Below are 15,108 nucleotides of genomic sequence, written 5' to 3'. Positions count from 1 at the left end.
TACATAAATAAATGCGGGTTAATTTGCAATGTGATGCGTATGTTTGTGTATGTGTGTGTGTGGCACGCATTTCTGTCTAAATGTTCTGTGTGTGTGTGCAACCAAATGGTGCAACTGAAACTCACTTTTGATCATTCTCAAAGCTGTGCGTGCGTCGCAAGATGACATCGTTGGCGCTCTCATTGGCGCTTTTGCCGATCAGCTCTTTGTCAGGAACTTCTGCAACAGCAAAGTACATTAATTAATTATTTATATTCAGCAATTATAAACATCAAGTACTTACGATTCTTAGTGGGGCTGTCGTTGGGCGTGCGAAGCGTTTTGCGTCGCCAAGGCGCCTCATCTTCGACGGCGTGTTCGGCGGCATGAATTTGCTGATTGGGTTTCACATTTTCAGCTGCAAAATGAAAGTGAAATCAATATTAGAATATGCATTACACAAAAGTAGAGAACACGCTCTGTATTAGTTGATTAAACGTGGCTTAATGCAGGCAGAGGAGAGGGGGAAAAAAACGGGAGCGAGACGAGGGCCGCCGACTACCTTCGCTCTCTGATAAACTTGTGCTGTGTGAGCTCTCTGTTGAATCGCTGAGATCTGAATCGGTATCTGCTGCCTCATCATCATCATCATTAACCATAACTTTAACATCATCATTATGAGCATCCTTTGGAGCAGTGGCAACATCAACATCGGGCTCAACTTTAACGCTGGCGCTAAGCGAACTTGTGGCAGCTGCAGTGTGCGTTGTGTGTGGACAAAGACAAGACAACAAATAGAGAGAGAGAAAAACGACAGACGCAGCGAGAGATAATGGGGAAAAGAGAGAAGAGAGAGAGAGAAAGAGGTTGCAAGCTGAGAGAGTTACACAAAAACACTGTTGACTAGACAATGAGTTCGATCGAGATTATGAAATGAAGCAAAACATAGAAAAGTTGACGATGATAAAGATGATGATGATGATGAGGGAGGACGAGGCAATGTCTATGGCTGTGTTTGTAATAAATGCAACAATACGAAACTAAAGTTTAACGCGCATGAGAACCTAATTGAGAGTGGCACAGCAAACAAACAAGTCGCAGACACACAAAACAAAACACGCACACACATAAAATAGTTGGCATAGAAATATAAGATGAAAAGCTTTTTAAATCGATGCAAAAAAGAAGCAGCTATATGAGGAAGATCTTTTCTGGGTTGGGTTTCTAAGGGAAGTTTACGCACCATCCTTAGCGGCATCAGTTCTCACTTCAACGCGTACGAGTTTCGTTGGTGTTTTGTCCACATGATTTTCAATCGCATCTGAGATTCTGCTGCAAGTTTAAAAAAGAGATTAATAATTATTTTAAGAAATTGAATTTAATTCTTAAGCTACCTGATTTGACTAGATGGACGCCGCTTGATGCGCATGTTGGCGCGCAGTTCTTCGAGGAATTTGACCATTTTGCGATCGGCCACATCGATGCAGGATTGTCCCGAATAGTTGCGTATATCCATGTTGGCCCACGCATCCACCAGCATCTCAGCCGTCTCCTTTTGGCCCCAATGCGCAGCAGCATGCAGCGCCGTCCAGCCATCGTTGTCCTGCTTATCGACATTGGCCCGGCCGGCCAGCAACAATTTCAGCACATTCGTATAGCCCTTGGCTGCTGCCACATGCAGCGCTGTTGCACCAGTTTTTGGATTCGGTCGATCCACATCGGCGCCATCGCTAAGCAGCCATTTGTTGGCATCGTTTAGCATCGCCTTCTCCTCCGCTCTGCGCGCCTGATCCACATCAATGTTGCGCTCCTGCACCACCTTCTCCATGTAATCAATCATGGGCATGTGCTGCACATCATTTGCCAAATCCAGCGCCAAGTCACCATCACTATTCACAGCAGCCACATCTGCGTTGTGCTCCACCAGATACTGTGCTATGCTCACAAAGCTGTCAACAAAATTATTTATTAATTATTGTTCAAAATTAGATATTTCATTTGTCACTCACCCGCAGGAGGCTGTCGCATGCAGCGGCGTCCATCCCTCGTTGTCCTGTCGATTAATATCTGCTCCATGCGTCACTAAGAACTCAACCATGTCGAGCTTGTCATCGATGCAGGCCTGCAAGCAGATCAAGAAAAGATTTATTATTAGTTAATGGTAAAAGAAAATGTTCATATAATTCGATTATATTAATTTAATTTAACTTCAGCCTTCTATTAAAACAAGAATGAAAAATAAAGAGCACTGGGATTTACTTTTGTCCATATCGATAACGATTATAATCATGGATCACTTTTAATACATTACTGAATATCGATCATTTTATCGTGAAAAAGTGTATTATTAAAAAATCGCAAAAGGAATTTTCTATATGATTCGATTTAATTAACTTGAGCCTTTTATTCAAGTGGAAATGGGACATAAAGTGAGCTGGGACATACTTTGATTAATATCGATAACGACTAAATGTAAATATCAATCGATCTTAAAACCTTACTAGGTATCGATTATGATATCGAGAGAAAAATAATTCGAAAATCGAAAACAAATTTGATGATTCAATTTAATTTAACTTTATCCTGTCATTGAAGTTTACTTTTGTTATTATCGATAACGATTACTCTCATAAATTGATTTTCAAACATTATTGGTTAAAGATCTTGAGTATCGTGGATAACTAAGAATAACCAAATCGCAAGAGTTCATATATTGATCTCAGTAACAAATTAGTACAATGACATGTTTTAACCAAATCTCATTGTGAATTTAAATGATCTTACCCAATAGCAAATTATATCGAAATTTAATGAAAATAGTATCATAAACAATAATAAACTCTAGACAAAACTTATATTTACAATCTGTCAATAACATTCTAGCTTAACAACAAAATTTATTACTCTAAAAAGATCCTAAGAGTTCAATCTTGATTTTGATAAAATTGTCTACTTCTAAAAAAATTCTTTAAATGAGTGATCCTAATAAAGATCACAAATCGTAATTCATTGAAAAGAGTAACATTAACAATTATCAAACTTCTACTAAACTTTACAAAACTTCTATTTATTATCTATCTACAAAAAGAACAAGAATATATCATAGCAAACTCCCAATTAACAACAAAGTCTTTATCAACTCCAGACAATCAACAAACTTTTTGTCATTAACAGTTTTTTTTTTTCTTTTTTTTTGAAGATCCAAAAACTATGCTATAAAAAATTGTCGTTAAAAATGTATTGGGAAGAGGAATTTAAGAACATGACTGTTTGGTATTTAGTATGATAATCAATGCGAATGATTTTAGTATTGAACTTTTCAATTCAAGTATTCGAGAATGAAACGATCAAAGAAGCATTATAAACTAGAATGAATAAATGCAAAGTAAAGGCAGCATTTGATGATTCTGTTTCAGTTTCTGTGCTCGTGTCTTCGGGGCAAAAATAAATTTACATATTTCGCTTGTTTACGCTTGCTGCCAATTCTTGTAAATATATATTTTCAGTATGTAGATGAACTGAATTGAATCTTCAATATATCGAAATTGTATTCGATTTTGTGCATGAATCAGTATTTCGATTCTTACAAAGTTTTAATGTTTTTTTTGTTGTTTTCAGCTAGTAATTGTGCCATGTTTTAATGGCAATGCTCTGTTTATCTTGCTAAAAACGTTAAAGTAAACATAGAGAAAGAGAGCGCTAGACTAGATAGAAAGCGAGGGAGAGAGAGAGTGAGGTGGTCTGGAGAATTGCTGTGGCACATGGACAACGTTGTTTATGCGGATTTCCGTTGAAGCGTTGAAGACATCGCTGTGCGCAACAACGAAGACGACAAGCGACACAACGACAACGACAACGATGGCAACGTTGATGATATCATCGTGAAGCAACTCCGACTCGATTCGACTCGAAGCGGCTTCTATGTGTGTTTTGCTATCTAACTAAGAACCCGCCCAATAACAATGCGACGACGAACGGACGAAGACGCTTATAGCAGTCAGTGAAATGTTCGATAAGAATTCTTCACCAACAACAGCAACAACAACAACAACAACAGCAGCAAAAGCAAAGCCGAAGCTAAACGCGCCAAACCTCAATTCTCATATAGCACCAATTGTTTGGCTTTGATAAGCATTCTCTTTCAGTTCTATAAAATATTTTGCTTTTTGGCTTTTTTGTCGATTTCTTTTTGTAGTCGCCATATGTTAATTTACTTCGCTTTTTTTTTGTTCTTCTTCTGAGAGGGCTATTGCTTTGAAAATGCAAAAGTAATTTCCATTTCGCAGTAAAACGCATAAAAAAATGAAGACGGGAGCACACGAGTTGAGGCATAAAACAAAACAGAGGAAGGCAAGCGACAAGCGTTTGAGACTCGAGCAATTTGTAAATCTGGAACGCAGCCAATTAATTAATTATGAGCAATTTTGATAAACTGACCAAACTGACTGACTGACGACAACAGCGACAACAAAATGAAGATCGACCGCCCACGCTTCACAAATTTCGTTGACGGACTTCTTTTTTGACAAGAGTTTATCTTTTGGCCGGCAATTTGTGACTTTTGATTTCTGGTCTGGTGTTAATGTCAGCGCCAAAAGCAACAATAACAACAACGCATGAATTCTGTGCTATTTTCAATGCATTGAAAGCGAATTTTTCTTGGCCAGCCGAGCAGAGAGAGAGAGAGGAAGAGGGGGAGCGGAAGAGAGAGAGGGAAAACGGTCTGCGAATTGCATGCTAAGTTTAGCCTTTTGTTTTTGGCACGCCATTGAGCGGCATTTCGCCTATTTGCCACTCTGCCCCCCTTTATTGTATTTTTTTTTTGGTTTCGATTTTTTGTTGCTCTGCTTGCCACCACTTCGTGCCCAAAATGTTATTCACCCCGCCGCATTACGTATACGCCGTGCATTGCGGCAACTTGTTGAAACAGCTTTGTGGCCTGCAAGCCGCTTGCAACACACATAATCCTCCTCCCAGAGCCGCCCTCTTCACAAACTAAGCTGCCTATTAGCTGCCCTCAACATCCTGCCAAAGTAGCTGAAAAGAGGCTCATTTGGCAGCCTGATTCCGGCCCTAGACTTGTCTGCATATTACGTATACGTTGTCTCTCTTCAGAGCGCATTGCTCTTTGCTTTATTTTCTATTCTGCTTTGCCTAGTTTTCGTAAACGTTGCGCAGGCTTCTGTCATTAATTATAACGATATTTGGCATACAAGAAACTAATGAAAAATATAAATGAACATAATTTAAATTATATCAAATTTTTTTTTTTTAAATTTTATATAGAATACTTAACTCTACTTATATACATTATTGTTAAATGTGTTCCGCATTCGTAAACGTTCCTTCAGTCAATAATTATCAATATGATACAACACAAAACAAGAAAACTACAGTCGAATGGGATTGACGTTGAGACAAAGAAAAAAGTGCGGTATTGTTATAGAAATATACCAAAAATACTAACATATACCGATGACTTTGTTTGGTATATCGATATAAAACTACATTCAAAATATACAACAGAGTACAAAAGATGGTTTCCGATTCTTGAAATATACCGAATTTATATACCAAAATACTAACATATACCGAAAGCTATGTTTGGTATACATATATCAATATAGAACTATTTTCAAAATATACTATAGACTATAAAATACTTTATTCGCTTCTTGAAATATACCTATAGTACCACATTTAAATTATACTATAGAATATAAAATATTTTTTTCGATTTTCGAATATACCAAACAAATAATGCACCAAAAAACTACTAGCATATACCGAAAGCTATGTTTGGTATATCGATATAGAATTTACATTCAAGATATACCATTGGATACAAAATCATTAAAAGCCACTAAGGCGCTTCTTTTGCCATATAAAATAATTTCTTTAATAATTATTATAATTTATAATACAATATAATATAATATTATAGTATTTATAATTTTGGTTTATCCGCATGGAATTTGTCAGGAATTATAGACATCATAGTTGTGATTGTATGCTCTATAATTGAAGAATTTAATACAGAAAATGTATTTCTGTCAAACTTTTAGTTCTACAAACTTTTCTAATTTTATAGATATATGTATATAGTTTAGATAAGTACACACTATCCTTAGCTGCCTTAAAAATGTAATTTTAGCTAATTGCTTTTGAGTAATTGTAGCAATCAGAGCCAAAGCAAACAAATCACTTGAGTTCAAGCAGTTTTTGAAAATGTACAACTGACAGCAACAGCGATATATACGAGCGATATATCTATATCATACATAAACTATTCCCATTCCGCTTCTACTTATACTTCTGCAACAACAACAAGAGTTGGCGGCACATGGCAAAACGGTATTTTGGCTTATGGCAAGCCTTCATAATAATTTCAAATAATTTTAGTAGTTTTTTTCTGTGTTTTATTTGTGAAAGTTCCCATGTTTTTTTGCGATGCTACTTGAATGCCTCGCCCTCGTCTAGCTGCCAAAAAAATATTAATAAAAAGCAATTGAAATAAAAAATAGCGCCAACTGTGAAGCGTCGTTGTCTGTGGCTGACATTTAGTCAGCTGAGTGAGATATTTCAGTTAGAAGCATTTTGGCCAAGGCCAAAAGCAACGCCAATAAAATAGTGCAAAAGGGTGTGAAATTCTTTGAAAATTTGCACAGTAACTAAAAGGTGTTAAAAAGTTTCGATATTGCTACAATTATGATGAGCTGTTGATAAGGAAATTTCATGCTAAATAGATCATAAATATTAATCATTCCTCTTTCTCCTGATTTATGTTGAACTTAATTTTTTTATCGATCGGCAAAAACTTGTTCACAAATAGCGCTGATATTATCTCAGTCCACCCACAAGTTGGACATGCTTGTTCCTATTTATTTTTATACATATTTCGTCATGGTTTTTGCAAAAAAAAAGTTCTGTTCGAAAATGATGTCGGCTCGCCTTAAAAGCAAAATACGATTTTCAATTTTAGTTTCTTTTGGTTTTCCATAAATTTTACCCCAGTAGTAATAAAAATGGGATGAGAAGCGCGGAGAGAGGCCCAACAAAAATTCAACGTCAGCAGCAGGCGGTTGTAAAATGTACAAATTTAATGGCAATTGTTGTTGTTGTTGTTGTTATTTCGAATTTTGCTTGAAATGGTATTATGCAATGCACTACTCTTCACACACACAGACACACACATTCGTTTTGTTGCAGACATAGAATGATTTTTCAGTTTGCACAATTCGCAAGATTTTCAGCATCGTTTGTTATTTTGGGTGTAAAACACCAAACGAGAAATAAATCAAATCAAATGTAGCCGCAGCCATTTATATATACATACAAATACAAAATGTATATATGAAACACGCGCTGTGAATTCTTGAGGATGTTTGATTTGTATCTGTATCTGTATCTGTTGCCGTATATCGCATATCTCGCTGTCTGTGCGTTCATCCGTCCGTTCGTCGGTTCGACTGTCTGTCTGTCCGTCTGTTTGTCCCACAGCTCGTCGTTGCTCGTCTGTCCGCCCCGTTGAGAGCGTAGAGAGCAGAGATAGAACCGGGCCAAGGTTACAAAACACGTCAATAATAAAAACGCGTTAGAACCTCAAAACAATTTTTGTTTTTGGAAAAACTCACGCAGCACAAACGCAACTGATCTCTGCCAAGATCTGCTGAGACAGGACAACAACAACAACAACACAGCAGCAGCAACCAGAGAGAGAGAGAGAGATCAACAACAAATACAGATTTGGGGTCATCTAACGATCACGTTCATGATTTGTAGTTATTATTATGTATTTTATGCATTTTTTGTTTTCTATTTTTGCGAGATATCGCTCAATCTTTGAAGCTAGCTTTGACAAAATAATTAGCTAATTTATGCAATAAAACAATTGAGCCGATTATCAAGTCAAGTCAAGTCAAGAAACACTTTTCGATACTAATTGTATCTTAAGATCTTTCAAGGCAACCTATAAAAGGCAGATCTCTTAATTAGAATGAAACCACCAAATTTGTTCAAGTGTTTTTTCAAACGCGTGTTTCTACAAATCCCAAATATAAAAACGCTTTTTGGCGGAAGTTTTTAAATGGTATTAAAAAAAAAAGATTACGCGGATTGAGGATGTGATACAAACAAACAAACGTACAGCAAAAGCAAAGCAAATTCATTCGCTAGTCAAGTATTTATAGAAAGCATCTTTCAGATACATATTTCCATAGGCTTAACTTTGGTTCTACAATTGATAAGCCCCACCGACTATTATTACAGTTGTTTACAATGTGCCATAAACTAATGCTTTGCAGAACTGAGATAAGCCATAAACAAGTAAGAAAGCTACGGACGAGTGTGCTCGACTGTGAGATACCCATTTTGAATAAAATCAAAATAGTGCGGTATTCAATTTAAATTGTACTGAATTATTATACCGCAAAAATACTATCACATATACCAAAGGCTATATTTGATATATTAATAGTGCTATATTCAAACAAGTAAGAAAGATACAGTCCAGTGTGCTCGACTGTGAGATACCCGCTACCTGTTTTTAATAAAATGAAAACAATGCGGTATTCACTTTAAAATATACCATATTGCAAAATACTAAGAATATATTGATAAAGTACTACATTCAAACAAGTATGAAAGCTATGGACGAGTGTACTCGACTGTGAGATACCCATTTTGAATAAAATCAAAACAGTGCGGTATTTAAATTAAATTATACCGAATTATTATACCGCAAAAATACTATAACATATGCCTAAGGATATACTTGGTATATTGATACAGTACTATATTCAAACAAGTAAGAAACATACAGTTGAGTGTGCTCGACTATGAGATACTCGCTACCTGTTTTTAATAAAATGAAAACAATGCGGTATTCACTTGAAAATATACCATATTGATATACTGCAAAATAATAAAAATATTTTGATATAGTACTACATTCAAACAAGTAAGAAAACTGCAGTTGAGTATGCTCGACTGTGAGATACCCATTTTGAATAAAATCAAAACAGAACGGTACTCAATTTAAATTGTACCGAATTAATATACCGCACAAATACTATAGCAAAGGATATACTTGATACAGTACTACAACATTTTGAATAAAATAGAGTGTGGTATTAATATTTAAATATACCAAATTAATATACCGCAAACTACTATAAAAATATTCCAATGTCTTTTTTTGGTATATTGGTCTACCATAAATTGTCAATTAATATACCACAGATTCAAAAAATATATACCGTTGCCAATATTTAGTATATTGATATACCATAAAAGTGTAAAATATACCATAGAGTGCAAAATATACCAAATTGACAGCTAAAGCAACTAAAAATACCTTAACTTTGGAATATGTGACGCCTACGAAACAGAAATTTATATCGATTTTGTTCTTTGTATCTTGAACTTTGGTGAATATACGTTTTATGGCACATTTCAGAGAAATGTTTAAATTTAGCACATTCCATTAAAAATATATATGAGAAGTATATAGAAATATGGCGCATGCATATATATATATTGAGCGAATCGGAATATCCCTGAACTACGTTAGAACATTTAACAAAATATGCAATATACTTATAGAGAAATATGTATCTATCTTTCTCTGTAGATTTCTATCTACTACATGTTTTGTCGAGATGTAAACAAACAGATGTAATTTATTGCAATCTTTCTTTCATCAACTGACGGCCGTCCCCCAGTGAGTTGAATGTCAACGCACCGCCAGGGACGCCCCCAAAGTCCAGTTGGTTCGTCATCATCGTCATCATCATCATCATCATCATCATTCATAGCCGAAGGTGGCCATTGAAAATGGTATGCAGGTGTTTTGCTGCTGTTTTTTTTTGGATGTTGTCATTGTAGTTGTGTTGCTTCTGAATGAAAGAGGCGAAACAAACAATTTTCACTTGTATGTTTGAAGCGTTTTTGTTTGCAAAAAGAAAGCAGAAGAAGACACGACGTCTTGTCTGCTATTGAATTAATTAATTACAATGCTTAAAACTTACAACATATGTACATATTGTAATAAATGCAATGGAAATTCAACTTGCGGTTTAACAACAACAACGACAACTGCAACTGCAACAAGCCACAAGTAATTCAAGACTCTGCGCAGTTCCCATTGTTATTATTATTATTATTGCTGTAATTGCCCCGCCTCCCTTCTCCTCACTCACTTCTCCATCCCGCCCGCCCCCTTGTCACATTCCTCTCGCTGATTATGTACATATTAGCATCTGGTTAACAAGTGCGCCGCGGCTAAACGGTGAAAATCTGCTGCTCTTAGCGGGCGCAGCATAATTAAAATCAATTAGCTGAATTAAACTAGCGACAGTGGCTGCTAAAACTGTGCGCACACATGCAACAGATGCTCTTACAACGAAAGCTGCTTAAATTTGTCAGTATCGAGAGTCGAATTTAGAAAGAAGCAGCGAATTTATTCATTCTTCCTAAATATAAATCTATTTCAAAATGCAAACTGTGTAGCTAAACTTTGATACCAAATTAATGGTCATATGGAAATATGGCGAATTTTTTCCTTATTGCCAAATATGCGCTTACCACAAAAGCTGCTAAGATTTGACTAACTATTGCTAAAGAAATGGAAGCAGCGAATTATTTAATTATTTCCAAATAGAAATCTACTTAAAAATGCAAACTAAGTAGTTGAATTTTGATAACTATTTAATGATCATATAGAAATATGCGGATTATTTCATTATTTCCAAATAGAAATCCTATTCAAAATGCAAAATGTGTACTTAAATTTTGGATAACACATTGTTAACCAAATAAATTGTATCCTTAAAAAGTGTATTTTATCTAAAATCAAGTTCATTGAAGTAAAGTATTTAATATCAAATTTCATAGTTTAGGTTTGATTAAAATATTGAAGAAAATAAAGTATTTAATATCAAATTTCATAGTTTATTTTTGATAAAAATATTGATGAAATGTATCCTAAATAGTTATTATTTTATTTAAGATAAACGACAGCGCAAACTAACTAAATTTTAATAAGGTATATAAGATAAGATGAATATCTGGATCTAAAGAATGCATAATAAAGCAAAGAAAAAATAAATCATTAAGCAAAAATTTCAAATTGTATCCTAAGGAATAATCTCATGACTTAAAAGAATGATAAATTTTGTTTTTCGAAAATTTTTACAGAATTTCTCATAATTTTAAATAAGTACTTTATGCATTGTTTCCATATAAAAGCCAATTCAAACGTGTATACGATTTTAAGCTATACAACCTAATAGATATTGTTCCAAAATGATGTTTTTAATATAATTCAATAAGAATCGAATTCTTAAACAAAAGTTGAATTATTCTAAATTACAAAATTCCAAATCTTTAAAAGACATTTGTTATGTATCATAATAAAAGCAAATTTATTTCAAAGAAGTGTTCTAATATCATTTTTTTTCAATATGATTCAGAAAACATTGAATTTCAGAATCGAAACTGAATTTTTATTAATTACAAATTTCGATTCCTTAAAAAAATAAACACAAATCTATTCCAAAATAAAGAAGACTGGAATTCTAGTCGAATCGAAGTTGAATTATTATTAATAACAAATTCCGATCCTTTAAATGTAAACAAGCTAGATTTTCTCATTTGTATGATATGTATATAAGATCGAGATCGAGATCGAGGGTTGTGCAAAGTCATTCGCATTGAAAGGCGCCACATGAAATAAATTTCAAAGATTTTTGAATTTATTTCTTGTTCGTTGTTGTTTTTCGTTTCAGTATTTTCATGTGAAGGCTCAAGAACAAAAAGAAGAACAATCGAAATTGAAAGAAAAATGAAAATGATTTTGCGAAAATCTTTTTCTTTCTCTATATACACAACTTGCCTGGTGTGTATGCGAGTGTGCAAGTGTGTGTGTGTGTGTGTGTGAGTAGATTGTATATTTTTCTTGGCATTTAAAAATAGAAAATTTTTTGTATTTTTCTTATTTAATGCTTGCGCCGTTTTGCCGTTTGTTGCTATTGCTCCTCTATTGTTGTTGTTGTTGTTGTTGTTGTAGCTTCGGCATTTCGACTTGTTGTAAATCGTCGGCTTGCATTAGAAATGTATTTGTTAATGTTTTAGTGGTTTTTGCGGTGCTTTGGAAACCACAGCGAGAGCACGAAACAACAACAACAACAAGAGCAACAACACTAATGAATGAACGAACAGCCAGAAAATATGTGTGTAGACAGCAACAGCAACGTCAACGTCGACGCCGACTGCGACGCTGACATCGCTACTCAGTTGGGCGCAACAGTTTCGAAATTGCCCTGCACAACTTAGTGTTTACCCATCCCTGGGGGGGGAGGGGTTGGAGGTGGATGGGTCGCGTGTTCGCAATCACTGACGTAATGTGCTCCATTTATATCGCACACAATTTATCGATAGATAAACGACCGAAGGCAGGCAGAACGAAAGAGATAGAGGGAGACAGGGAGAGGGAATACGCACCTGATGCAACGCTGTGAGGCCATCCACATTAGCAGTGTTGATATCGGCGCCATCATCGATCAGCTGCAGCACATCGTCCTTATCGCCCGATAAACAGGCGGCGAGAAAAACGCAGCCCGAACTGAACTTGATGTGTCGCCCATTGCGGCTGTGGCGGGGAGTGGGCGGAGCGCGATTTGTGTCCGATTCCTCCCAGCGACGCAGCTGCTCGGCTCGCTTCATCATTGCCGAATTGTTGGGTATGTCCAGTGTCGACATTTTGACCGTTTTGCAGCACTGTTTATTTGCCTTTTTTGGTTGTAATTTAATTCTTCTTCTGCTGCCGCACTGCAGTTGTGTTGTTGTTTTTCTTTCTTGTTTATTTCTTATTGTATTTGCGATCGTTTTTAAAACTGGCCGCTGTGCACCGAGAATTTTGATTTGCACTATTTATGCAAAGAGAGACAGAAAGAGAGTGAAAATTTCATTCAATTTGTTGTTAGTGATGTGTTTTCAGCACTGATCACTTACAATTTGGCTATTTGCTTTGATGTTGTGTGTGCTGCTGCTTCTTCTTGCTAATTATTAATTTTCTATTTTCACTCGCTTTCGTGCCTACTGCTCTTTATGTGTGTGAGCTTTTATTTTATTTGATTTTATATTTTTTTTCTTTTTGTTGTACGCTTTATCAGCTAAAACGGACGCAACTGCATGGCGTGTTTTATTATTTTTATTTTTTTTGTTTTATCGTATTTCTCTTTTGCACTTCACTGCACACTCACTCGCCTAAGCTCGCGCTCTCGCTCACACACACATATACAGCGGACAGCGAACTACACACACGCACGCACGTACGTTCACACACACACACACACATAGGCGCGCATGCAGGCTGCTGGCGCGTTCTCTCGCCCGTTTTTTTTTTCTTCTTTTCTTTTGCTGTTATTATCACACTTTTTTGATTTGCAGTTTTCGCTTAACATTAAAAACAAACATTTTATCCATTTGCGCGAGTCGATGTTGTTGTTGCGCTCCTGCAAAGAAAGAAATTGCGCGTAAATTATTTTCGTCGATGGACATTAAACACAACACTTCGTCGACTGTGACGCCGACGTCGCTGCGCTGCTGGCACACGCATTTATGTATTTTTTTGTGCACAGGGTTGTCTATCGTTCTCTTTTTGTTGTAATTGGATTTTATTTTTTTGCAGCAAATTCATTATGCGCACTCATTAGATTATTAGGAAATATATTAAATAAAATATTGCAGAACATTTGTTGCTGCTGCTTCAGTTGCTCTTTACACTTTGTTTATCATTGCACGTATGTTCGCGCGCTTGTTCTCTCTTTCTCTCTACACACACACACACACACACATACACATTCACGCAATATGCAACACTGTAGTGTGTGTGTGTATGTGTTACCAATTTGACATAAATTCAACAGCCGCGACGCTGACGTCGGTACGCCGAGTAAATAGAACGAAGAATACGAAACTACACAAGATGGAAACCTATATTTCATTCTTTTTTCACGCAATCGTTTTTTTCGGATTTTTGCTCTTTATATAATGCATTTTGTAGGCCAATTATAATGATGTTACTTATGTAAAGGCATTTTACAGAGCACCATCCAACACACACACTCTCGCACGCACATTCACATACACACACACACGCATACGTTGAGAAAAATGTACAAATTGCAGTAGAAAACTTTTCACATCGAAGAAACCGAAAACTTACTTTGCTTATTCGGTAAACACTATTTTCTTATGGGATGGTTCACAGGGTCAAGCGGTTAAATAGTGCAATGCACAATAATGCAATAAATTATTGTACATATTTCGGATAATATTTAAAAAATTGTAAATTTCGTTCACAAATAAATTCCCGTGTTATTCCGTGTGCGGCCACGACAAATGTTAAAATGAAACTGATGAAAGAGAGGGACAGAGAAAACCGAGAGAAGTGAGGCAACCCTGTTCTTCGATTCATATGTTGCTGCGCCTAGGCCCAATCTATCGATGCATCGATGATTTTAATGCATCGATTTTTGTATGCCCAACAATAATGTTTTTTTATTCTGTGATTCATATACTATTGAAAATTCATTTCATAATGTTTTAAAAATTATTTAAGTCTTTCTGTTTCCTGAAAAGCGTTTTATTCAAGATCCGTTACAGAGTGTGACCACAATCTTTTTGTAAAATACTAAAATACAGAAACTGCCACCTGGTTACACTTCTAAAGGCATTCCAATAGTCTTTCGAAACGCGTGCGAAAAGGCGCGTCGTTTTACAAAAGTGTTTCGTTTGTAAGTGTTTTAGAAAATATACACAACATCTAGCACGATTTTATTTCATCACTCAAGTGTGCCTTAACCTAAGACTGTTGAAAAAGAAGGAAGCAAATATCGTTTTTCGGAAAAATGCGATATGAAAAAAAGTAACGGCATTTGTATTGCCATACGAATGATTGTGAAGGAAAGCTTGGTAAGTGACAGCAGTTTGAAACTCGAAAAATACCAAAAACACTTCTGATTATGCTCAGTATATTATGCACTAAACTGAGCAAGTGTGTACACACCAAAATGAGAAATACCATTAGCCAGGGCTGGAGCACAGGAAATCAAACAGTTTGCATGG

At 35.7% G+C, this 15,108-nt stretch overlaps 1 protein-coding gene across 13 annotated transcripts in view; it reads right to left on the bottom strand.

Annotated features, from left to right (window-relative positions):
• The window catches only part of LOC132793865 (protein phosphatase 1 regulatory subunit 12C), a 38,795-nt gene extending 24,401 nt beyond the window's left edge, over nucleotides 1-14,394 (bottom strand). For 8 of the 13 annotated variants that reach the window (XR_009633156.1, XM_060803992.1, XM_060803993.1 and 5 more), the window contains exons 1-9: nucleotides 14,207-14,394; nucleotides 12,991-13,493; nucleotides 12,481-12,905; nucleotides 1,989-2,101; nucleotides 1,374-1,928; nucleotides 1,223-1,311; nucleotides 542-733; nucleotides 284-397; nucleotides 126-219 (exon numbers count right to left, since the gene is read on the bottom strand). Coding sequence is in view for 11 of the 13 variants with exons in the window: in XM_060803992.1 (XP_060659975.1) it covers nucleotides 126-219; nucleotides 284-397; nucleotides 542-733; nucleotides 1,223-1,311; nucleotides 1,374-1,928; nucleotides 1,989-2,101; nucleotides 12,481-12,738 (1,415 nt within the window). In the remaining 2 variants the exon portion in view is untranslated. Of the gene's footprint in view, nucleotides 1-125; nucleotides 220-283; nucleotides 398-541; nucleotides 734-1,222; nucleotides 1,312-1,373; nucleotides 1,929-1,988; nucleotides 2,102-12,480; nucleotides 12,906-12,990; nucleotides 13,494-14,206 lie in introns of those variants that run through there. The other 5 variants (XM_060803988.1, XM_060803997.1, XM_060803996.1 and 2 more) reach the window with 5 other exon arrangements.
• Between the last annotated feature and the right edge of the window lie 714 nt (nucleotides 14,395-15,108).

This window comes from Drosophila nasuta, chromosome 3, assembly GCF_023558535.2.
Source record: "Drosophila nasuta strain 15112-1781.00 chromosome 3, ASM2355853v1, whole genome shotgun sequence".
Taxonomy (NCBI): domain Eukaryota; kingdom Metazoa; phylum Arthropoda; class Insecta; order Diptera; family Drosophilidae; genus Drosophila; species Drosophila nasuta.
This window is presented reverse-complemented; position numbering and strand designations above follow the sequence as displayed.